The sequence below is a fragment of the Mesocricetus auratus genome, unplaced genomic scaffold (assembly GCF_017639785.1).
Source record: "Mesocricetus auratus isolate SY011 unplaced genomic scaffold, BCM_Maur_2.0 Super-Scaffold_100010, whole genome shotgun sequence".
Classification (NCBI taxonomy): Eukaryota; Metazoa; Chordata; class Mammalia; order Rodentia; family Cricetidae; genus Mesocricetus; species Mesocricetus auratus.
Window position 1 is genome coordinate 45,755,896 of NW_024429194.1, and position 26,066 is coordinate 45,781,961.

General features: G+C 38.3%; 1 protein-coding gene across 2 annotated transcripts in view; it reads right to left on the bottom strand.

Annotated features, from left to right (window-relative positions):
• The window catches only part of Pard3b (par-3 family cell polarity regulator beta), a 953,942-nt gene that overhangs the window by 601,972 nt on the left and 325,904 nt on the right, over positions 1 to 26,066 (bottom strand). For both annotated transcript variants that reach the window (XM_013113796.3, XM_005070579.4), the window contains exon 3: positions 3,690 to 3,861. In XM_013113796.3, coding sequence (XP_012969250.1) covers positions 3,690 to 3,861 — 172 coding nt within the window. The remainder of the gene's footprint in view (positions 1 to 3,689; positions 3,862 to 26,066) is intronic.

Here is a 26,066-nt window from a genome sequence, read left to right on the forward strand (position 1 = left end):
AACAGTGAAAGTTTGACCTCTTCCTTCCCAATTTGTATCCCCTTGATCCCCCTTTGTTGTCGTATGGCAATAGCTAGAACTTCAAGTACCATGTTGAAAAGGTATGGAGAGAGTGGACAGCCTTGTTGCCTTGTTTTGTTCCTGATTTTAGAGGAATGTGAGCAAGATTTTAATATAAGGCCATTAACATTTCAAAGAAATGACTAATAGGTAGATGGCTGTTGGTGGCTGTGGGTAGGTTAAGCAACCATGAAAGGTGATCAGTCACAAAGCTACATGGCAACAGGCCATGAAGGCCTAAGGCTCAGTGTATGGCATCCTTCATGTCGAAGCATCCTTCATGATGAGCTGAGGGAACAGAAGAGCTGTTCCTCTTCGGACACCCCTCCCTATGCTGACATAAGCAGCAGCTTGAGGTGTGACTCATAACACACCAAGGCCACGCCCCCGGAAGAGCCATAAATATGTATTGCCAAGCCAGTTTCATCCTAATGCAGTATATGACCATCTCTGTTGTGAGAACACTAATAGTGAAACAGCATGCAAAGACACAGAACTGGATCTGTTATGCATTTATTTAACTTTATCTACCAGACTAAAACCCAGAGGTTTTCCATGTGTAAAAGAAAGTATTACAAAGACAATCATCTTGCCTAAGTTGCTCTAATTCAGAAGCTATGTACTTCTATGATCTTCTCTGCCACCTCATTTAACTGAGGAGGGAAGACCTACTCTGACTGTGGGTGGTACCACCCAATAGCTGGGGTGCAGTCTTGAATGAAAATAACAAAGGAGAAAACAAATTTCATGTATTCAGCATCCTCTGATTCCTAAGTATAATAAATTCACTGTGACCACCTACCTGGTACTCTAGTCAGTGGCTTTGTTACAGAAACAAGAAACATGAATGCTAGCTCCTGTCATCATTTCCTATACTTTACTAATGAAATGGACGCGTGAGTCTAGATGTTTATCCCTTTCTGGGCTTTGGTTTACATTTGCAAAGAAACTCCAGGAAAGTTTTATCAATAGCTTATTCTATAAAAATTGTCTCAGAAATTGTGCAGTGAAATGGTCCCTAACTCTTGAGCCAACAAGAGTTTATATCCTGGCTTTGACAACTCATCAAAATGTGATTTGGATGTGCTACTAAACTTCTCATCTTTTGAAAAACAGAATATTAAAACATGACTAGCTAACATTAAAAAAGCAAGGACCAATAAAGGTGTAAGGGCTGAAGTCATTCAGTAAAGTTTATTTATGTCCTACTTAATAGACATTATTTTCTGTTCCCATCTCTTTCTCTTACACACAAAATCAGTCTCAAAGAAAGAGGGGTTGAAGAGATAATTCAGTGGTTAAGAGAATACTGCAGTGGACCTGAGTTTGGTGTCCAACATCCATGTCTAGTGGTTCACAACTGCTTGTACCTACAGCTTTAAGAAACTGACCATTCTGTTTTAGACTTTCATGTAATCCACATACATGTGCATGTACATACACACATATGCATACATACATTCATACACACAAAAATAATAAATCATTTAAAAATAGAAATAAAATCTATTTTGAAAGGAAGAGATTTTGAGTTGGTTCTTCTCAGATTCAATATCACTATTTTGATCAGATGATCTAACAAAAGAAGTCATGAAAGAGCAGAAGAAAAGCAAACTTTACTTCCTGAAAAGCTCATAAGAGAAAGGTGAGAACAAGTTCCAGAGGCAGCGATACCATGTGTCTCAGCCTTTTGAAGCCCATAGCACTTGCTTATAAATAGAATATTAAAACAAGCAAGAGCAATTTTCTCCTTTCGTCTTCCCTTATTGCCTAATTTTCCTCTCATACCATTTGCATAATGGATAAAAAGGCATCCATTATGCAAATGAATGATGGGGCTGCAAGGTTGCTGAAGCCACAAGCCTGGCTCCAGAAGAGAAGCAGCCACCAACCAGCCCTTCGCCATCTATGTTCTAGCAGACTGTTTTGTTAGCTTGGTTCCAAAATATGCAGGAAAATTAGAAAGGCTGTAGGTCATTAATTCCCATTTGGTTTGTTCTGAAAGGGATACTACAGATGCTTTTCAAGAAAATTGAGACAAAACAGGGTTATTTGGTTTGCTCATATATAGAATAAATTTAACAGTGATTTTATTTTATTTTATTTTCTCTTGTGACAGCATCTCACTATGTAGCCTTGGTTGCTCTGGAACTCACTATGTAGACCAGACTGGCCTTAATCTGCCTGCCTCTGACTCCTGAGTCCTAAGATTAAAAGGCATGTACCATGATTGTGGGCAATAGTAAATACTGAATTTCAAGTTGCTATGTATAATTTTTACAATTTAAATATATACAGAGAGAGAGAGAGAGAGAGAGAGAATGCTCGTGTATGCATTCCAAGGTTTACTGTGGAAGCTATGGAAGTCAGTGGGCAGCTGAAGGACTTGGTTCTCTCTTTCTACCTTGTGAGTTGCAGGGATAGACATATGACCATCATGATTTACAGCAAGTGTCTTAATCAGCCTAACCTTCTTACCAGCCAAGCATTCACAATTTTAAGTGCATATTCTTTCTTTGGGCACCCATCCAACAATGAGAGATGCACTCTCACCCTGGACTCCCAGGGGAGGGTCTAGGCCCTGCCCTGGATGAAATGACAGTCTATGGACACCCCCATGGAGGGCCTCACCCTCCCTGGGGAAATGAGGGGATATTGGAGGAGTTGGTGGGACGGTGTGGGAGGAGGGGAGGGAAAAGGAGAGGGACCTGGAATTGACATGTGAAGCAACCTTGTTTCTAATTTAAATTTAAGTTTAAAAATAAAAATAAATAATAAAAAACTTGCAAAATAAAAAATTAATATTCTTAAAAAAAGAAACAAAAAGCAGTTTCCTTTTGAGAAGTAGGGACTATGTCTGTCCTTCCACCTGGGAATTAAATCTAATTAAATTCTAGCCAGTACTAGAACAGACCCATAATGTTGTGTTCACAATCAAAACAAATAACATTGACTTTAAACATTAGTGGGCTGTCAAAAATAACACTCTATTAGACTGACCTAAACTTATCTCCAAGAAGTAGCAACAAAAACAGATATATTAGAGTAGTACTTAACAGAAACTTTAGAAGAATGCTTATTTTTTAATTTCTATACCTTCAAAATTAATATTAAGAAAAAGAATTCTGAGCAAAACCACTAGGTAAACTGCTCCTTTTTGAAATAAATCAGCAGGCAATTTCAAATTCCAAAACAAACTCCCCAACTGTTTCCTCCAACGTCTAAGATATATATATATAGTGAGAAAAACAGGAGGCCTAAGAGAGAAAAGGAACCTTATTTCTAGTGTGGATTCCTTGGTTACCTCTAGCTTTTCCCAAGCGATGAACTTCACAACCGTGGTGATTTTAGGATATAGGCAAACCTCATTACTCACAGTGTGACTCCCTGTGTGATTCTTCAAGGACAAGCAACTAGGAGTCACTCTGAGTTCAAGAAAAAAAAACTGCATCTCCTTCCCTGAGCACCAGCAGCAGTGGAGAGCCATAGAAAAATAACTCAAGAGAGAGGACAGACCAGTTGTTTTAATAATGAACAATACTAATATGATAAGTTTCACAGAGAAGAAAGTTAGTGAGTTGATGCAACTTGCAACCAAGTGGACGGTGTCATGAGCAAAATCCACCTACCTAACTTCAGGGCAGAAGGGGTTACTACGATTTCCCCACCGACTGGTTTGAATGCAGCCAGTTGAGCAGCCACTTCTGTCTCGAAAGCGTCTGGGCTCTGCCGATCCACAGGGTTTCCACTGGGGCTCTCAATCTTCTGGAGTGGCTCTTGTTCATCAAACACAGCAATGAGCTGCAAACGAGTCCAACAACACTAATTACTTTGTAGGACATGCTTATCACAGGGACACTGTGTCTAGTTGATTGTGATCTTTGCTTCGTCATAAAGCTAATGTCGCCTTAGAAAAATCTTAAATCTTATTATGCCAAGATGCTTAAATCTTCAACAGTATAATCCCTGCAAGCACAGGCATAGAACATGATGAGGGGTTTGTCCTTGTTTGCCTATTCCTAAGATAGTCAGTGTGGGCCAGCTCTTGTTAAAGGAATGAGACGGCTGCCTGTTAATTCTCTCCTCATGAATAGGTGTCGAGTGTCTGTCTGTCAATCTCTGTGTGTCTCTCCTGCAAAGAACTGAATGTACACTTCCACATATGCTAGGAAAGTGTTCTACCACTGAACTATACACATAGCTTCACTTATAACTTTTTCTAGCATGTCAAAATGTTACCCACTCCTAGGGTACAAAATGAGAGCTCAATAAACAAATTATGAAAAAGAGAATACATTATATAGAATTGTACATTCTCATCACAGAGGGGTATAGCATTTCCTCATGACATGTATTTCTAGACACAATCTAAATCCACACATACTTGCAAACATAAGAATATTAATAGCTACAAATCATGTGTTCGTCATGTATACACCAGTGTCACATTTTTATATATGTCTTTCATGTAATTTTTTTCTTCTAAATGGATTTTATGGACACTAAGTACACCCATTTAATTTATTTGCATATATTGAATATAAAAAACTGAAATGTTATTTTCCAGTCATTTTTTCATGAAAAAGTTGATATGTTCTACTAGTCACATGATGCTATGGCACTATAGGACTGTGAACGAAGACCAGCTATATAACTGTAATTTTGGCTAGGAGACTGCACTCCAATAGAGGGATTTCAAATCTGCCTCATTGACAAAGGTAAAAAAGGTCAAATGTGAATTCAGGAGGTAGCTCATGCGTGCTACTATCAACCAAAAGAAGTACAATGTAACTAATTTTGAAAAATGCTAGTAACTCTTTGGATAGTTTTCATTCATTAAATAAAGCAAGTTTACTAATGATACAGACATATCCATAAAGGTGCTCAAAGCCCATTCATAGGGGAACCTTGTTGGCAATAATATTAATAACACAAATGCAGGGGTAACCAATCAAAACACTGTAAATTCCAATGTAGTCTTTCAAAAGAAATGAACACAATTAGGGATATGTAAATGGGCTATTCAAAAATAATTTCCATAATTGACTACTCATTTCCAGTATGGAGACTTCTTTAATTGGAAAATCCAACAATCCATTCACCGCAGAAAAGAAATGCTTACTCCCAAGGCATTATTTTTAATTCTTGAAATTGAGCACATGCATTTTCTACCTTTAATTGCTAGCACTGGTGAACTGACTTGAGATAAGACTTAAATAGATTAATAATGAAAGATTATTCCACTATAAAAATAATCATCAAAACTAGATCTTTCTAATCATCTGGCTAAAATGAAAGGTTTTTACCCTTTCAATCTTGACATAGAAAATAGAATCAATTTTAAAATGTGGTTGAATTATTTTCTTCATTACTTCTATGCCATAATTATGATAATTATGATTTCAACTTTGCTCATTGTGAATTCACATATATTCTGAATGTTCATTCTGATATACCCATCAATTAGGCAGTGGCATATTGAACTGTATAGAAGTGGTATCTTGTTTCTTTACTTCCTCCATCCTTAACTCTCAGTATCATCTATACACTTTAAATATTGGGGTGAGAAAAATAACATCAGTTAGAAATATAATGCAAAAGCTTAAAATTGGACAATTCATAAGTTAACTCATTAGATATACTTAGTCTATGAAAACTTTACTATTGTCTCTACATTGTACCCACAAAACCTTACAGAATGTACAGTGACAATATTGCACCCACACATCTAAGGAGAGAGCACAATTGTTTGTTTCTGTTTCTCACAGTGATGGACCAAATGGAATCTGGTTTGGTTTTGTTTTCAGTCCAGAAATTTAGCACACACAACAACATTTCCTCAAAGTGAAAACTATGAAAAGAGATGACACATAATAGAATACGTCTAGTTTGGACATGGGGATCTTATATTTAAATAAAAGTGAATTCCATTATTTGGAGATGAAGTGTTCCATGGCTGTTTTGTAGATGATAATTATGGGACCTGGATGATTTCCACATGAAATGGTCTCCTCAGTTAACTCAGTCTCATGGTTTATGGGATGTATCACAGCAAAGCCTCATTTGGATCAAAGGATGAAACAAAGTCTACTCCTGGAAAGAACTAACTCAGATCCTCATTATCTGATGCCCCAAATCTCATCAGCCCCATAAGGCTGGCTGATGAGGGCTTCTACCAGCTGCTCTCCATCTCAAGAGCCACCATATCACCATGTCCACACACTCACATTTGCCTCCAAACTGATAAGTCACTTAAGTCACATTCTGGAGGTCCTTGTTAACTAAACCACTTGATTCATCAAGACAGTTATATTACCAGGTATCAGAGTTACGGGGAAACTGTCTTACAGAGGTCCAGTAATTAGCATAAAGTATCATGCTGTTCTTTCACAGCATCTAGCACATGGGAGAGGCTTTCTGCATCCTCCTCTTAAGGCATGCAGAGTTACCTCCTCCCAGAGGAAGACATGAAGGAAAGAATTATATTTAAAATTCTTACATTGAAATTTTCACATTGGTACTTTAGAAGCTACTATAACCCAAACTATGCAAAACGCATATGGGAAATATCTGACTTGATGCCTTCCCTCTACTTAGCTGATCTGCTGGACTGCCTTCTGTTCGCCTTCTGTGATACTATTGTTCTCATGTTACCAAGTGTAACCATGACATTTCCAAACTCCCATAAACCCACAGGATCTGTTCACATGGCTTGATTACAACCTCAGCTTCTGTCCTCACAGATTTCTGTTTTTAGCCATTTAATTTCCAGATACACTTAGGAAGGTACAGAAAGGCTACTAATTTGTATATCTCCCCCACCCCAAAAGTCTTCTCTAGATCTATTCATGAAGACAGGAACCATGCCATTTCTTGACTGCCTATAAGGCAAACCTTGAGGACTCTGAACAGGCCCTGACTCATTGAATCTGCTCTTGTCAAGGTCAAAACCATCTCCTGGTGGCTGAAGCTAATACCACTCTTCTCCTTGATTTAGGACACCACTGACCACATGTAATCCTTTATGCAATCTCCTTGTGTACTTTCCAGAACACAATACTGTCCAGGTTTCCCCTTCAACTTGTCCCTCCACTTATCCCTCTTTATGACATGATCTCTGAAAATGCTAAGGGACCTATGTCAACATTCAGTTATGACTTCACCTGTTTCATGCTTGACTACGAGTAGAGTCAAATAAATTCTACATTTATCAAACTTTCTGACCAAGCTTCAGGATTATGTGATCAACTGGCCATCCCTCCCAAAACTGTACATCTTTCAAATTTCTTTCTATATTTCTTCATATCTAAATTAAAAGCAATTTTCTACCTTTAGTCTTCTCCAACTGCACACATGTTCAATTTTTCAGCAAGTCTGAAAATGTCACCATGTTTTGACCAGTTCTCACCACTGTCACTGTTACCAATTTGGATCTAGTTCCCTACTACAGCAGCCTTCTTGCTGGTCTGTTTCTACCTAGACGTAGTCCCTTCAGTGGATTGAGTACTCAGCTCAGCATTAATGACAATCTTGAAAAACTTTGAGATCATGCCTGTCCTATGCTCATGTTCACGTGCTGGTAATACCTTCTCTCCTCACACGGAGGATATCCTACACTCTTGCTATGGCCGCTGAGATTATACTTCTGACCACACGTTTGAGTTGCTTTCTAGCTTGTCCCCAGGACTCTATGCACTAGACTAGCATCTTCATACCTGTCTCAGTGGCTGTTCCATGCTATCTTCCTGGGAAAGTTACTCATGGAATCTTATGACCTTTACTGCAAAGACTCAGCATCTCTACTAAATTGCTAGGCTTTTGCTGGCCAAACTGTATTTCAGCATCCCGACTGTTCTCTGTAGTCTGCCCTTTAATACTTAGAGTTTTTAGCACATACTTATTGCTTTATATTTTCTCATCTCTTTCATTTCTTGACTATCTATCCTCACTTCATCAGAATCAAAACTTCAAGGGGACACTGGTGTTTTTCTGTTTTGGATGATTTTACCTCCATGAGTTAGAACAATAAATATAACATAAATATGAATATGCATTTGATGAATAAAAAGGAGTGAATTATAAAGTAAAATATACGCTAAAATCCAATATATCAATTTTTAGTAGATATATTCAAATTCAAAATTTAAAGATATTTAAAATTTTTATACAATGTAGGGGGGAGCACATGTGCACATATGTGTTATATGGCTTCTGTGGGCATATATATGTACTATGAGGCTTTTGTGGAGCCCAAAGGGCAGCTTTGTGGAATCAATTCTCTCCTTTCATATTTTACATAGGTTCTATGAGATGAATTCAGATCAGCAAGTTTGCAAGGCACAAGCCTTTTTACCTTTTGTACACTAACCCACTTTGCTGGCCTTAAATATATTTTAAACAAATGTATGTGCATCTTCTTATTCTCATCTTATATGCAAATGTTTATATGGAATGGAAGTGAGGACACAGTGTGCAGTGTAGAAAGTAAGGTGGGCAGCATTAGCAATTTGGTCCTAGATACTCCCATCGAGAGCTTTATCCTAAGATTCCATTCTGTGTGGAGGCATGCAGTATATACCAGAAATGGCCGAAGAACAAAGGTGAGCAAATCTGGGCAAGCAAAGACACGGGCTTAAATAGCATGGCATCATCGCAAAATAAAGGACCAGCTTTCATCTATGGAATCACTCTGCCTCCTTTGTCAAGTGCTGCTTACTGCAGGGGTTCTGAGTCTGCTTTCACTGGCAGTACCCCCTTATGCACGGGAAGCTTTATGTGCAGGCACGTAGGTATATAAAACACCTGTATAAATCAAGCATTACTTACAATGATAGAGGACATTATTTTAATATAATTCTTTGAAACACACATACTTTTATTCTTTATTAAGCATAAAGCAATTTTGATCACTAACAAGATATAACTTGTTTATTTTTACATGACAAATTAAACCATAGCTGAATGTTTAATATTGTTGAATGAAGAGCATCTTCAATATTTTTCAGAGTTGACTGATAGCTTGATCTGATTCATAAATGCTGTTGAATGGTAATAAAATAGTCAATCTCCTTGTGGTTATATAAAAGCTGAAAACTTTGTATATACAATAAAGGCACTGTTATCTAAAACACATAGATGCCTGGAATGTTAACAAGGTGCCTTCAGGCAGCTTTTTGCTTGTGTTCTGTATAGCACTTTGGATGCCATGTGTAGTATACAACATGGTATGTCCCGAACAAAGGCTCCAGTGACATCACAGGGTACAATACAGGCAGGTACTCCAAGAAACAGCCTGGATTCGGTGTGCTTGATTTTGATCACCGTATGTTATAAAGTCTTCTACTATTGTCATTTTTGTGACTTCTCACATTTAGAAACAGGTTCTCAAAGAGAATCACAAGACATAGCTTTGGAAATTGTCATTGGTTCTATTACTTCTGTACCACTGTTTGTTTGAGGAGCCAGGTGTAGTGTACTTCTCAAGAGCATACTATATCTTAAATAAAGGACAAGGGAACACAAGAAAATGAAAACCTTATTATACATGCGAACTCTTGTTCTTAAGCTGGATTTCAATTGCCAGTACTGAGTGCTGTTGTAAATGTAGGGATTGGTTTTGTTAAGTACAATGTCCCTTCCTAGAGACATCTAAAATTATTATCTTAGGGTCTCCAATTAAACAATGAGACCTTAGTGTGGAGAGAATTTCCATCTTCCACTTACTTTGTACTTTGTAAAGATTAAGGGAATGGAAAAGTCAACCATTATAAACATAAAAGACCCAAATGAACTAAAATAACTTTGTATAACTTATAACACACTCTTTAATAACAGATCTGATTCAAAAGAGCTATGTGTGCAATTTCACTCTAGTACTATTCTTTCATGGGCTCAGATCTGCACTTATGTTTGAACCAAAAGGCTATGTTGCCCGACTGGATGTTGATTCCCCATCAACCAGTGAGGTATGTGTGTTTCTGGGTGAGGAGACAATACCAATTCCCTCAGTAACATTCCCAGAATATCTAATGGTTATCATGGTGCCCGAGACACAATGGTGGTTACATCTCATTTTCTATCCTAACACGGAGATCATCCCCTGGCCTGTAGACTAAGTCCCACTTGACTTGTTTATCCGTACCCTGCATTCACTTTGTTGTTTCTCTTTAATCTCTTCATCACAGAGCTGACAGAGGAACACAGGCACTACCAAGATCAAAAACATCAAATGGGCAATTTTGGTTCTTCTTTTTATTCTTCCTTTTCATCGCACGAGAACACACAGCCCTTAGAGGCACAGTGCTGCTCCCCCACCCGGCCCTGAGTGGTTTGTGCCACTCCTCCCATGTGGCTGTGACTCGAAGTGCTTTGCTAGTGTCTGTAGCTTCTAAGTTGACAAGTAAATATTTTAACAACAAATGCCACCAAGTGCATTTACTTCAAAGTCCCTCAATATTCATTGTGTGGTTTATTCTCTTGTCAACCTTTAGCATTCTGTCACTTTTATAGCCTGCATTTTTATAATCTGATGTTATTATCCTTAGCCTGTGTAGAGAATAAAAAGGAACCAACCAAATGCTCACAGAGCATAACAAACTGTATTTATAAAGGCATTTTTATTAGCAATTGCACCGAGGAACACGTGATTCTATTTTAATTACATGTCAAATGAACTAATGAACTAATATGAAGAAAGGCTTATTTCCCATATCGAGTTCTTTGAGTTTAACTGTTGAGTTTAACAAATTGCCATTTTTTCCCGTTTTGTACATATTCCATGTTGCTAGCAAGTGTACAGTAAAATTAAAAGACAAAGAACATAATCTGACAACACCAGGTTCGGGTCACTCATCCTAAATCTTAACACACATAGTTATGTCTAAGTAAGACTGTGAAATCACAAGAGGAGGAAGCTCAGTGCGGCCTGTGAGCAGCAGCTGAAGACAGCTGGGATCTCACCGAAATCCAGGCTTTTGCTTAGCAGTAAGCAACAACTGCCTGCCTACAAGAGCAGATTTGATGCTACCTTAAACAAAGATTCCAAAATAGGTCCTTCTTCATGGCATCTTGACATCTAAAAGCATTGCATCCCACAGGAAAAATGAGCAGGTCCCCATTAGCATCTTCATCAGATGCTAGCATTGGTCTAGTATGCTCAGAAGTACTCAGTGACTTCATTCTCAGGAATGCCAGTCAACCTGCCTCAGTAAATGAGATAAACCTATTTCCCCTTCAAATGGAAAACTCATAATGGGGGCCTTTATAAATTTTGTAGCTTTAAGCTTGAAGTGAAAGAAAACAACAGTATTTCTTCAGCTGTGCTAAGAATTCTATTCATCCTCATCATGTTTTAAAAAGGTTTCTGCTTAAATTGTCCCATAACAACAAAAAATATGCCTATTGAAAAGCCATCCATATTTCAACCCCAAATACATTTATCTCCTTTAATTATGTAGCAGGCTGCTAAGAAGTGAGGTATATCTTAGACACATTAGACAGAATCATATTCTCCCTCTGAATGACTTGAATTAAAATTTTAAAGTGGTATGTAACCAGTTGACAAGTTTGAGAAAACCTTGAATTTGTTTTCAATGCATTTTTTAACATCCTCTCTGAAAACCATTTACCATTTATTAAACAGCATTACAACTCATATCTACAGCGGGGAAACCTGGCTCCCAGGGCGGTCAAGTGGCAACCACTAAATCTTAATCCAGCTGTAGCTGGGAGCACAGCCATGGAAAGAGTGCATGGATGCAGTCAGGACACAAAATGACCATCACCAGGATAATACAAATGTCAAAAACTTTAAAACTCAATGTATTTGCTTATATAGTAATGATATTTCTTCTGCTCCAGAACTGAATACGTTAATAATATCAGACATACAAGAAAATTGAAGATAAAGTACTCGGGTTTAAAAGACTAAAATACTCTCAAAGATGATCCCAATACACATGGTGGCTTGACTTGCCATTTACCCAGCAAGAGCACTTCATACTTCCTCAATTTTGTCCAATCTCAAGGGTTTTGAAGGTCTCCAGAAAGTGTGCATTGTTAGAAATAAGACATGAAATATGGTGCTGTGTTGGAAAGGAATACACACACACTACCCACATTTTAAAAGGCTCCACTTTATAAACAAATATATTAAGCATTAGAAGATAAAATAGTACATGGAAAACCATCTTATAACTTAGAAGGTGTCACATACATTTACAGTGTAACCAACACTCAGCCTCAGTATGTCCAGCTGTCTTGTTTTTCTTCTTTTTAATATTCTAAATTAATATTATCCAGCTAACCTAATACTTAAACTTAACACTGTCTCAGAAACATACCCCTAGGAAATTTCCTTGCCAACGTGCAACACAGCCCTCTAGCAGAAGATGGAATTTCAGGCTGAGTTTTCTGTGTTGGGACCAGTCCATTACAGTCAAATGGGGCATTGTTTCTGGCTTGATCCCCCTACCTGCAGAAAGGTCTCGATGGCTCTCAGTCTTCCATCCTAGCCTCTAACATTTAAACACAATACTGTTGATATTGTGGTCTTTCCATCGTCAGATCTGAGTGGGGTCAGTTCAGCTTCTAATTTATGGTGGCCTCCTCAGAATTTCCCACTAGAGAGCCCTCTACAGACTGCCCAGGGTTCCTGTGACACTGTGTCCTTGCATCTGTCCCCACCTGTCACACAGCATGCGGATTTTAATTTACCTGCTTCTATCCAAACATAGATTACCAGCTTGAAATCCTGAATCACACTACTAAAATAGAGTTAATAAATAGTTGCAATTTTAAAGACAGAAACAAAGTCTATTAGGAAAATACGAGTTAGTGCACAGAAACAACAATGAAAACCAAGCTTGGAATGTGAGCAGAAAAGGTCAGACCAGAGTCAAAGGCTCACTAGAAAATATTACTCTGCTGATGACATCATGGCTCCTACCACTGCAGCCCTTAGTGCCTTGTGGACTGGGGCTGCTGTACATAGTTGGAATATTCATGAAATACACTGAGACAGAAGCACAGCTGCCCCTTTAAATGTGAGCGAATGGAATGAAGCATAACAGGACATCATACTCCGAACTCCTACTACAGTGCTTTGTGCATGGAAAAATACTACCCAAGCAGAGGAGCGATCAGTGTTCTCTCTGTATCCCAGAGGGAGAACAAGGCCTCACTCATAAGGTTGTCTGGCTTTGTTCTCTGTCATCAAGTTATCAGTTCTCTCAGTTCTGACTCTCCAACCAGTTGGGAATAGGAAAGGTCACACCCACAACCATGTAGGCCGAACAGCCTCTGTCCATCCTTGAGGTTCAAGACAAAATTGCGTTTTATAATTTGCCATCCAAAATCTATTTAGTATACCATGATCCCAATTCTGTTTTCTGATAGATTACATCTATGTATTGGATTTTCTTCCAGAGCAAATCTTGGGAAACTGTAAAACTAATTTGTCCATCCACACACACAGTTTAGAAACAAGCACAACTGTGCAGTGCTCTCCATGACAGCTGGCTGTTAGGAGACTGGGTTTATTCCTCTAATGACTGCAATCCTCAGTGCATTGCTTAAGTTTTTGGATTAATGAGTAAGCAATCAAATGTGATTTTAAGTCATGAATATAACAAACATACTATTCATTTATTTTGACAAGTATTTTAATTTATGAGACTTGGATACAAATACAGCAGCCAATTTTGTAAAGGGGAAAATAAAGAAACCTTCATTTTTAAGACAACCTAGCAGCTCCCAGATAATAAACCTCTACAGAGAATGATAGGAAATCCAGAACCTTCCAAAGACAATGAGTTAATAGTCTGATAGAAAAAACAATGGATTCTTACAGCACCCTCAAACATATCTAGGAGATGCTTTTCATTCAGACTTGAGCTGTATGACTATCCTACACACCTCAAGCAGCATTCTAGTTAAAATAGGTCAGTGTTGGCCTGAGGCAGGTGTAGTGGGCATACCCATCCCTGGCCCTGTGAAGCTAGTATCCAAGCATACAAATTTTAGCACCCTTCTGTGTTCTTTAGGTGACCGTATATTCCATGTCTAAGATCCCTCCAGACCAGAAAAGACAGTGAACAGATTCCAAGGATGAAAATGGTCACAACTCCTGAAAATGAGACCTCATATGTCATCAGATTGGTTAGTTAGGGAACTGATTCTCTAGCATGGATATTTAAGCAAATTGGCCCAATTACTGACTGATTGGCCTCATGACAACTTCAGGTCCAATGATGTCCTACCTTCCCTCACACTTCATGACAGCTGGGTCACTAGTTGGCAGAAGCCTGGATGAAGAAGGAGGAGGAATTTCTCTTTTACATTCCATTTGGACTCAGGCCTTCTTTGTCATGAGTGACAAGTGTTTAAGGCCTAAGTTTAAAGAAATTAACACTGCAATTGTAGATGGGTTTAGTTGCAAAACTTCTTGTGAGTGATTGAAGCTAAACTTTCCTCTAGCTTCTAATTGTTCTCCATTCATTTCATTGGTGATAATGTGGCTAACCCTGCTGGGATGACTGTTGACTTTGGGAACATCTAAATGTCAAGATTTGTAATTAAAATGGCGGGTGTATCAAATTCACATGGAATGAGGCCTCATTAATTGGGGCTGCAGACAACCAGGCTAGGACCTTGCCTTTTTCTCAATTAGAGGTGGTATGTCACCCCTAACAGGAGTAGCTGTATATTAGGTAGTGTGCCTACTTGCACAATAGTGGTCTTAGAAAGGTAGTAATAAATTGGAGATTTCTAAAATATACTCTATAGGTAAAGAAATTATGATTCAGTTCTAAATCAAAAAGTGGAGCGCACTGTTTATATTTATGGCCAAATAGAGGAACAGTTTTGAAATTAGGCCTGGACCCCTAGAGCCAGGCTCCAATGATCACTGGCAGTAATAGGTTTCTAAAGTTAGTTCTCATGGTAATATTTTCAGACCCAAAGGTCGCTTTGGCAAAATTTGAAGTTTGAAACTTGTGATTTTTGTAGTTTCTGGGGAAAAAGGAAAAATATAGAGACAAGAATATATGAGGTCACAGTCTCTTGATTCCCTCTGAATTGTGGGTATTGGATACATCTTAGTACTGTAGAGATAGTGAAAATAAAAACATCAAATTTCAAATTTCACAAAGACATTTGGGTGTATCTCCTGCATTTATTTTACTGCACACAAACACATAGACAACCAAACACACACACAAACACACACATACACACAAACTTGTAATAATGACTTAATTCATGCTGCATAAATCATGATCTTTTGATATTCTCAATTAGAATTTTCTTATGAGTAATCTTCTGTAATTATAATCTGTAAAAAATGAACAAAATCGTGACTGAATATTTTGTTAAGTATTCAAGTATACCATAGATAATTTAGTTATCTTCCCATCCTAGACACATGAAAATACTGGCTGTTTTTAACAGCATCCCAGTACTGAGTCATATTGAGTGGTACAATTTTTCAATCACTACTCATTTTCAATGCGAAATTATGTCTTCTTTAAAGCTAAATTATTTGATTACTAGGGATATTAAAAATAACTTTGAGTTATTTTTAATTTTTTGCTGTAGAATATCTGTTCATACCCTGTGTCCTTTTATTTTTCTTATTATTAACATGCATATAAAATGTTTATTAAATTTCTTTTTATATTTGTGAATTTATGTTTCTGTGATGGTTTGTTTTTAATTTTGTTTGTTTATGATGTAAATGTTTTCATTACATGCATGGTATTCCATTCACCAAATATCCCTATTAAATCTTCAAAGGTCCCTTGTAAACAGGCATTCATCTGGAACCAGTAATATTTTATGATGGCCGAGCACTAAAACAATGTTGGGTTTATTTAATTTAATTTAATTTACTACTTTGATAGTCTCTGAAGAGAGAGCAGGTGAAGAATGGTTTGATTGATGAGTCTTTGGTTTTTAGATCATACATTCATATTCTAAACAAATACAGATGAATAAAGGGCATTATAAGAACGACATGCACGGATAGAATTCTGATATTTCAGTGATGACATAACTCATATGTTTGCCGCTATTTTCTGTAAATTTGTTAAACTGAAATTTCATGTAATCAGTATAATCTCCAAAAATCAAAGCTGGACATAAAATTCATTCAAAAAATCTCCAAGTTAATCAAATATCTGTTTTTATTAGTTATCCGTGGCTCCTGAGGTGGGCATTTAATAACATTTAGACTTCCTTCTTCAACAGCTTCCATACTTCAACCCTTATTGCTGCAGCTATATGAATAGTTTCCAGTGCCTTGAATTACTAAGGATTAAGTTTCTGGAAATGTCTGACCTTGTGTCCCTAAATCTCATCCAACTCTTTTCAATCCTGACTAGATGAAGGTGGTCATGGCTGCTGAGGCTTGAGCCACATTTCTCTGTTTGATGGAAAACCTTGGCTCTAGTAACCAATCCGATTGCCAGTTCATCCTACTCTCACATACATTTCAAAGTGGCTATTTATTTGATCTGCAATATTATATAACATAGGGGTTGCTTCTCCCCCAAATCAGAAACCATAAAGTTTCACTTGGATAATTTATTAAATTTATAACTAATTATTTGATTTGATTGTAGGTATACATGAAGAGTGTACGCACAAGATCATCATGAACTGACAAATATGAACCTAACAGGGTAGCGTGCCAATGAGCTTAGCGATAAAAATAAAAGGAGAATTGAGTGGGACATATTAGCTGCAGTTCCATTTTTAAGTGCTGTGAAACAGAAGGGATTCACTAGGTTTAATACCAAACTTCAGTTCTAGCAGTAGAGATAATTTTCTGTAAAACACGTGACAGCCACATGCCAGATCATGTAACACATCACTAAACCCATGGATCAAGTGCTGAGGACATAACATCTAAGGACAAGGGCATCAGAAATATGTAGAATTCATGTTCAAATACTCGAAGAATTTTAAGTCGTTCAGAGCAAGGATTAAGTCAAGGGTGAGGCTTATGTGGGCACAGAAGCCTGAACAACTGCTCAGAACACCTCTCCGTGAGGTTGGCCCTGAATGAACCATGAGATGGCACACTGTTCTACTTTCATAGTCCCAAACCAATTTCCCAACAAGCAGAATGCATTTTTGCTAAAGCTTATAAAATGTCCCACCACCTTGTCTGGGTTTACATATCTATTTATAGCCTCAGTGAACTTCGCTGGAGTTAGAGTCTTTTTATTTTTTATTTAAATTAGGAACAATATTATTTTACAGTTTCCTATCCTTCCCACCATCCCATGACACCCACATTCCATCCCCTTTCTGCTTCCCAGGGAGAATGAGGATCATCAATGTCTGTCACATCATTAGGGGCAGGGCCTAGGCCCTCCCCCACATGTCTAAGCTGAGTATCTTTCAATGTGGAATGGGCTCCCAAAGTCCATTTGTATACTACGGATAAATACTGATCCACTACGAGAGGCCCCATAGACTGCACAGTGAGTGTCAGTTAGGAGTTAGAATCTTTAAATCAAATAAATCCAGAGCTGAGAAAAGAGAGCACAGAGGAATTCATGTTTCTGAGGCCTGGAATGAGGTGTACATATAGACAGTCATTCAATGAAAACACCCTCTAAGATCTTATCAGAAAAATCTCTGGTCTACTATTTACTCACTGAAAATGTTGCACCAGATTAGAATATAGTTTAAACCAAAGGGAAATGCTGGGGTGTTATGTTTCAAACTTAAATGCAAAGGATAACCACCAGGAAAATTCCTCACAAGTTGTTCAAACCCAAACTGAACATCCTATGAATACAGATTCACACCCTCATGTTGCCACCTTCTCCCTCCACCACTCAACATCCCCAAGCCTTGACATCTACCACAACTCTTCCCTACACCTCTCAGTGGTAGGGAATCTAGACCACAGAACAAGAGGAGTCAGGAAAAATCTTAAATCACATCACTCTCTAATTGTGAGAGAGTTACTGAGCATCTCTAGGCTTCTGTTTCTTCATGTACTCAGTAAGGAGAATGGCAGTAGCTAACATTGAGTCTTTGTTCACATATGTTTCTGTCAGACAGTGTTACCCTTCCTATTAGCCCTGCCAACACTGGGAGGTATTTACACTAATATCTCTAAAATGGGAGGGAGATTGCTAGGAAATGAGACAGTTCACATAGCCAGTAGATGCTAGAGCCAGGAGTAGACTATGAATCACATTTAAGCAACTCATTATTTTGTGTCTAAATCAAGGGGTGCTATGTTACAAGATATGTGATCAAAGGGTATCCTTTGAAACTAGCTACATTATAATTGATTATTATCACCTTCTTCCTCCTCATATTTACTGACCAATATCCTATTCAACTTTTAGGACCCAATTTAAGATATTTCCTGGACAATATATAGAATCTAAAGAGTGCCTCACAGCATGCATTTACTAAATGAATTTACCCATGTTCTGTGTAAAAACATACAAATTCAACTTTAAAAAAACCTAGTTCAGCACAGTAGTTGACAGAATTTTTAACCAATGACAGATGTGACTTACAAAGCTCAATAGGGTAAAAATGAAAAAATGTAGACATTTTCTGTGACAGGCTGCATACAAATTTATTAAAGTGTTATTCCTAGGTGTGCCCCAAATTGAGTTGCAAGCATCACACAGAAGAAGAGAAGACAATCACAGATGCTGACTTCACGACACAAGAAAGGAAAGTAGACACTAATCAGAGCATGATGTCCCTCTTTCATTTTGAACCTGGAGTTTCTACCCATTGAGTTTAGGAGAAATAATTTCCATTTCCATAGAAACACAATATAGTCAACTAATGAAAATACAGCTCCAAATATAACCTGTTTCTAACCGTATTATTTCACAAGAGCATCTCTGAAGTTGGTGGAGGAGGAGTTGCCCACCGCTTTAGTATCCCTTCATGAACAGTTATGATTAGAAAAGCTATGTACCATGTTCTCAGAAAGGAGCTAGAGGCTTCTGCAGTTAATCGGCTTTACAGAGTCTACAACCTATAATTTATTTTTGTTTTGTAGGCCAAAAAAAAAAAAGACTTGGAAAAGTTCCTATAAGGCATGGAAAAATACCAGGATCAGCTACGGTTACATATATTTTCTTTCCAAATCTTGAAGTCAATGAAAATGGCTTCATAGGATAAATCCCTAAAAGAAAAAACTGCTTTTATTGGACCAAAATTAATAATTTCTATAAATTTCTGGGACAAGTAGACTATGAAAGACACACCCTGAAGTTCATGCCCAACTCTGGACTTGGGAAACCTCATGACAAATACTGGAGTAGTGTAGAAGATTCTGAGACAAGTCTGTCCCCGTCCCCTCCCTCTGTGTCTTTATCCCTCCCATCCTCCTTCCTCATCTCCTTTTCGTGTCCAGACATGGGTTATTTCTGTATGCTGGGAGAAAATTGTTTTAAATGTGTTCATAACAGGGGGCTTTGGGGCAAAGGTGAAGCCATTTATCTAGTCAAATTCAAATGGAGGTCTGTAGTAAGCTCACAATGAAACATGCAAATTATTCTCAATTAATGTAGCTAAACCTGACAAATGTGAGTCTAACATCACATGACTCTAATAGTCTTGCTTCCAACTGAAGGGGGAAAGCATCATTTACTTGTAGCTGCCAAATACTATATTCTCACTAATTTAATAAGCAGGCACCATTTTCTCTGGCTCTGAAAATTTATGTTGGTCTTTGGACAAGTTCGGCTGCCTTTTTAAATCTAGTGGTCTGTGACCATCCAGGGCTTTAGCCAAAGGGAGAATGGCTCTATAAATCCTCCGAGGCTGTCTTGCTTTAAATTATAGTCTGAAGGATTCAGGACTATATGAAAGGCCTTTGAACAAGAAAAATCAACACACATGCTCGGAAAGGTATCCCACTCCACAACAGGACGAGTTCTTCTATTCTTCAAAGTACATACACACCAGATCCTGGCTCCACACCATCTGCAAGGACCTTGCTTGAAGCACACTGGAGTACAAAGTATTTTTTGATAAAAAATATGACAGTTACTTCTCTTGATATTCATAAAACAATAGACTCATTCATGATGTCATCAGGGGAAGGCAAATTATGTTATTTATAAGAGTGACACATCATTTGGTTTTAGGGCTCATATTAGGTCTGCTTCAATCAGCAAAGGAGACATTTCAGAACTTCTCAAACTTAAAAGGCAAATAAAAATGCCCTCAGAAATTAAGAGCTTAGCCATCTACTCTAGTACAATAATTGGGAGCTGGGAAGAATGTGTCCAAAATCATATGTGAGTTAACAATGAAATTAAATAACTGGAAGGCTCCACATGTATGCATGGTCCCCAAGATGGCTACAAACCCAGCTCAAAAGAAAAATGCAAATTTATTTTAAACATTACAGGATTTTTCCTTAAATTTTTGTAGTTATATTGAGTAGTTCCCACCCACAAACTTTGCTGATAACTCCATTTCTTAATGTCAAAATGTTGGACATAGCTTGCTCTCTTAACCCAAGGCTCAGGTGGACAACTTTAAGAAAGCAAAAATAATTCGCATGTCATTAAGCAGAGCCATAGTCCTCCCATGCTCCACAGTTCTCCCCAATTCTGCCTGAGACTACGCCCAACACACACTTCTGTTATTGCCAATATGCCAAGCTACAGACATGATATACCTTGAGACTCCTTCTCGATGTCCAACTAGAATCCATTTGGTCCTTTCCAATCTATACTACCACAGATAAAATGCAGCTGTCAAATGAGATTCTACTCCACAATTAAAAAAGAATACTACAATCCATTAATATACAAATGTTGAAGAGAAATAGGATTCCTTCCTTAATCAATAATTTGGTGGTCACTGATTCTGGGATGAGTCACCTCAAGTGTCAACTTGAGTAGATTACATGCACCTATTTAGTAAAGTATCCTATTTTTAATATGTTCATTAATTGTTTCAAGATTAATACTTGAATAAGAAGACTGGGTAAAGTAGGTTCCCTCCACAAATAGCTGGCACTCTTCTAAGTTACTGAAGGCCTAAATGGAATTAGAAATCAGGCTCAGAAAGAACACTTTTCTTCCATACTTATGAGACAGAATGTTAAAACTTTTGTAATCTTCAGCTTCAGATGAAACAAGTTCTTTAGGCTTCAAGCCTTCTGGCAATGGTGCTAGAATCTATATTATCTGCTACCTTCACCATCAAACCTAGACGAATGTCATGGGACTTCTTAGACTCCAAACTGTGTAAACCAATCTCCTTCCTTCCTTTCTTCCTTCCTTCTTTCTTTCTTTTCTTCCTTCTGTCTTTCTATCATCTATCTATTTATCATCTCTTTGCACACATGCATATATACACATAATGCATGTGGATAGACATATATAAGCATCTTCCTGCTTATTCTATTTCTTTAGAGAACTATGATCAATATATGTATAATAACATGTTCAGAGGTCAGTCAACTAGAAAAAAATCAGAATTATAAAAGATTCATATATGTATAAACAAAAGAACTTAATTAAATGTTCCTTAAAATCATGTACAGTTTATAAGATGGTGAAATATGGAATTTCTATGGTAGAGTTGAGTAAGACAAAAATGCAAAAAAAAAAAACTTCATAGACACAAAGAAAGAAAGCAGAGGTGGAGAAGAATGGAGCAGGACATAAAGTAGGCACTCCATGAGAGCAAGCACCCCAGCCTTGAGTGTACCTCAATGGGTGGGAATGGCCAATTGTCTTTCCAAGTGCTCAGTGAGAATTTGGTGAAATGTTTCAATCTCTACAGCTGGGGAACATTTCTTTGGTGTACAGAGTGTGTCAAGCATTGTGCTTGGAATTGAACTCACAGGGTTGCATCTCAAGAACCTTTCAGTTGAGGAAAAGGAAGGACAGATGAACACCGAGGTGGCTACAGACAGAATGAGAGGGGGTTGAACCTGAATGGGCAAGGTCCTGGGCCTGAAAAGAGGCACAGGATTCATCCTACACTTGTCTTCAGGGTCACTATTAAACAAGACGTGGAGGGAAAATGACAATTCAGCTGATTTATTAGCCTGATTTCACAGTTCTGAGAAGCCCATCAAGACGGGAAAACAAAACAGAGCAACATGCACATGAAGGCAAGGATAGCAAACTGAAAACTCAGTTTGTGTAATGCAAATTAGCTCATTGGTTACCCTTAGCATACAAGAGGCTATGTGGAAAGGAAATAAAACCCAGCCTGACTGAGAGGAGAGAGACAGAAAGTAGAGGCCCAGGAGATTCCCGGCTCGTGAGTCTGTTTCTGAATAACCAGTGTATATTTATTAGAACTGTGATCCTAAGAACCATTCTCACAAAAAAAGCTACACATTTTTATTTCTTTTTTTAGACTGAATTTAGATGTAAGACATTCTATCAAGATGGTATCCTGTGTCCATCACTCCTGCACCATTCCACCCCAGTGGACCCCATCAAAGGACACAAATACCTATTTTGGGAACTTGATGTTTGAGTTTTCTGACCTGTGAAGCCCTTGAAGGCTTTCCCCTCACTTTCCCACAGACTTAGATAACTGAAGCATCATACCACACAGACTATTTTGGGCAGTTGGGGAAATAAAGGAGAAGGTGAAATGGGGGAGATAAAAAGAGGCTCACAGTGGCAACTGGGTGATGTCAGATAGACCATTACAATATCACCTTGGGAGATCTGAACTTTCCAAAATAATGCTTGCATATTCTCTAAATTTAGGAAGCTCTTAGCTATTCTTACTTTTAAAAAGTACTATGTCAAATGTTTACACTGGAATAAACATTTGAATTTCCAAAACGGAAAACAAAAAAAGTGGCTGGTTAGGTAATGAAGTATCAGCCAGGAGTTGGTTTTGTAGCTCTATGAAAACATTAGAACCAAGGACTTCTTCCAACACTCAGATGGGGCTGTGCTAAGAAGGTAGATGTGGCCAGGCGGTAGTGGCGCACACCTTTAATCCCAGCACTCGGGAGGCAGAGGCAGGTGGATCTCTGTGAGTTCAAGACTGGGCTGGACCGACAGCCTCCCAAAACAACACAGAGAAAACTTGTCTCGTAAAAACAAAAACAAAAACAAAAAAAAACAAAAACAAAACAAAACAAAAAAAGAAGGTAGATGTGGTGGGGCAGCTCACACTCCTAAGTACAGCTAGCCAGGAGAGCTGTCCATTGGCAGACTGAAGAACTGCCTGATACTGAAGTATAGCTCTTTTCCCATTCTCAGGTGGCCTGGAAGAAACTCCTGGGGATGTCTCTCCCTCCAAAGCAAAACTCTCCCTGTCATGCACACCGTCATACCAGAAGATTACAGGGCAAAGTGTCCTGTAGTCTCATTTCCTCACATTTCCATCCAAAGCTGTTTTTTTTTAGTTATGTGGCTTCATTCCTGTTGCTCCATTTGACTGTGGTCGGCAGCTTCTTTCATTTCTTCTGCAGTGCTCATGCCAGCCTCTCATATGTCAGTGTCTAGTTTCTTTCTTGTCTTATAAAACCTGGCATATAATTGCCTCTATACTTAATTTTCTCTAGGACTTGAGGGACTAGATGTGTAGCTTCCATGCCCTTTGCAGAATCCCCTATGCATGTCAGAGCCAGCCTCTTGTATGCTCTTTAATGGGCCCTCAAGCATCTCCACTAATATACAGTGCAATAAAAAGAATGCATTAAATTCCAAATTGGCAAACTCAAGGACCCTTCTGAAGGTGATCCTGGTTTGCTTTCTTGAGGCACACAGTCTTGAGTTCCATGATGTACATAGACCAGGATGTGGTGTTTTTCAATAAGAATGGTCCCCAGAGACCCATATTTGAGTGATTGGCAGTAGGAGGTGTGGCCTTTCTGGCCTTATTGAAGGAAGTTTGTCACTAGGGATGGGCTTTGGGGTTTCAGATGCCCAAGCCAGGTCCAGAGGCTCTCTCTTTCTATTGCCTGAGGATCCAGGTGTAGAATTCTCAGCTAAGCTCCAGCACCATGTCTGTCCGAATACTACCATACATGCTGTCATGCTTCCTACCATGATGATTATGGACTAAACCTCTGAATCATAAACCAACTCCAGTGAAATCTTTTCCTTTATAAGAGTTGTTGTAATCATGGTGTCTCTTCACAGCGATGAATCTCTTACCAAGACACAGACTCAAAACCTAGCACATATGACACACGGCTTGAGAGCTCAGGGAAGGGCACCAGGGCAGCTCATAGGTGCAGTGAAGGGTGCTGAGCCTCACATTCACAGGGCTAGAATGGGCGTGTTGCTGGGATCCCAATGTTCTCTTTCAAACAGCCAGTGTATCTAGAACCTATAAGCTTCTTGTCCAAGGCCACAGAAAGAACGAGTCTCCCACTCTCCTTCCTTTTAGAAGAGAAGCTTGGGTTTTAGAAAAGCAGAGAGAAGACATACAGATCTGTGGAAATCTCTAAAGTATAGTTTTATAAAGACAAAGGGAATTCTAAAAGAGGAAGATTTACACAAAATATTTCTTAATGTTTTCTTTTAAAGCAAAAGATACAGACTTGGATTAGGAAAAATAAAAAAGTCACTACCTGAGAATAAGATAAGGGGAGGGTTTTTCTCTGAAGTTGGAACCTTTACACCATCTTGAATCTCATCACCACCACTGTGGGTCACAGGAAAACGGCCACAGATTCTTTCCCATCTGTCACTGCTGACCAGCCCAGCTCTTGATTCTTGTCTGATTTTTTATTTTTATTTCCTAAAATTCTGACCTTCAGAAGAAGAAGGTTAAAGCACTGGAAAGACATTCAAATCTGTGGATAGAGAAGAAGGATTCCCTCCTATTCTGTTGCTCTCTTGGGAAAAATGTCAATAAAATCCAGAATTCAGAAATGCTCCAAATGTTCTCAAAAAAGGCCTATGATCCCTCAGAGGCCTATCAATAAATCAGTGCACAGAATCTGGTAGGTTTATTTATCTGACTGGAACTAAGGAATTTGCACTAAATCACTACATTTTTTGAAATATTGGCTCTCAAATGAAATATCAAAACAGAGAGAGAAAAGGGGAAAAATACCTTGGCCTGACATCTTAATGCAGCGTTACAATAAAAACAGAAAAAGTAAAAGTTACATTTCCAGAGATAGTCAGCATGAAGCAACCACAACAAAAAGCCATTTCATCTCAGTTGCCCACTTCAGAAACTGGCTTGCAATGCATGTCTTCCAACTGCTTTGCTTGTTAAAGACGACTAGTGTGCATGTTGAAATCTGGCAGAGTTCAATTGTACAAAGGCATAATTACTGATTGACTACAGTGTCATTCCTTGAGTATTTGAATAGTACCTAAAATTAGTAAGAGAAAAATTAAACAGCAGAGTACTCTGTCCATGAGAACTTAACATGAACCTACAGATAGGCATTGAGAGTCAGTGCATTAAAGCTCGGTACTTTGTTTCCCAGAAGATAGTCCAGTGTTACACGTGACATTTTGAATATCCACCAGAGTGTGTGATTTTTAAAAATATATATCAGGAAGTGTCGGTAATGAGAACTCTAAAATGACTGATGGAATCCACTTCTTGAAGAACAGGCATTACTTCCCCAACACTCTACACTGTCCCCTGCTCACCATCCACTGAGTCTAAAATGCCACTGACATGGGATAAATCCTGGAAATTTTCCTTCAAATGAAATAGAAGGTGAAAACACACACTGTGGAAGCCCCGAAGCAGAAAGGAAGGACTCCAATGTTACCTTCAGGCATTTACAATGAGCTTTAATTTGCCCATTTAGAAAACCTGATTTCCATAGGAAAGGTGCAGCTGTAATAAATCTTGTCCTCTTAGGAAGTCAAAGAAAGGAAAACAAAACAAAATCTCACCATGGGCATTAATGTTTTCATGCTGCTAACAACCATACAGTTAATTCTTTGCTCTGGTCATTAATTACTATCCTAATAAATTAAATTATTATAACATTTAATCCATAATCATTGATAGAAACAAAGTTTCAGGAGCATGCAGGTGTGTTT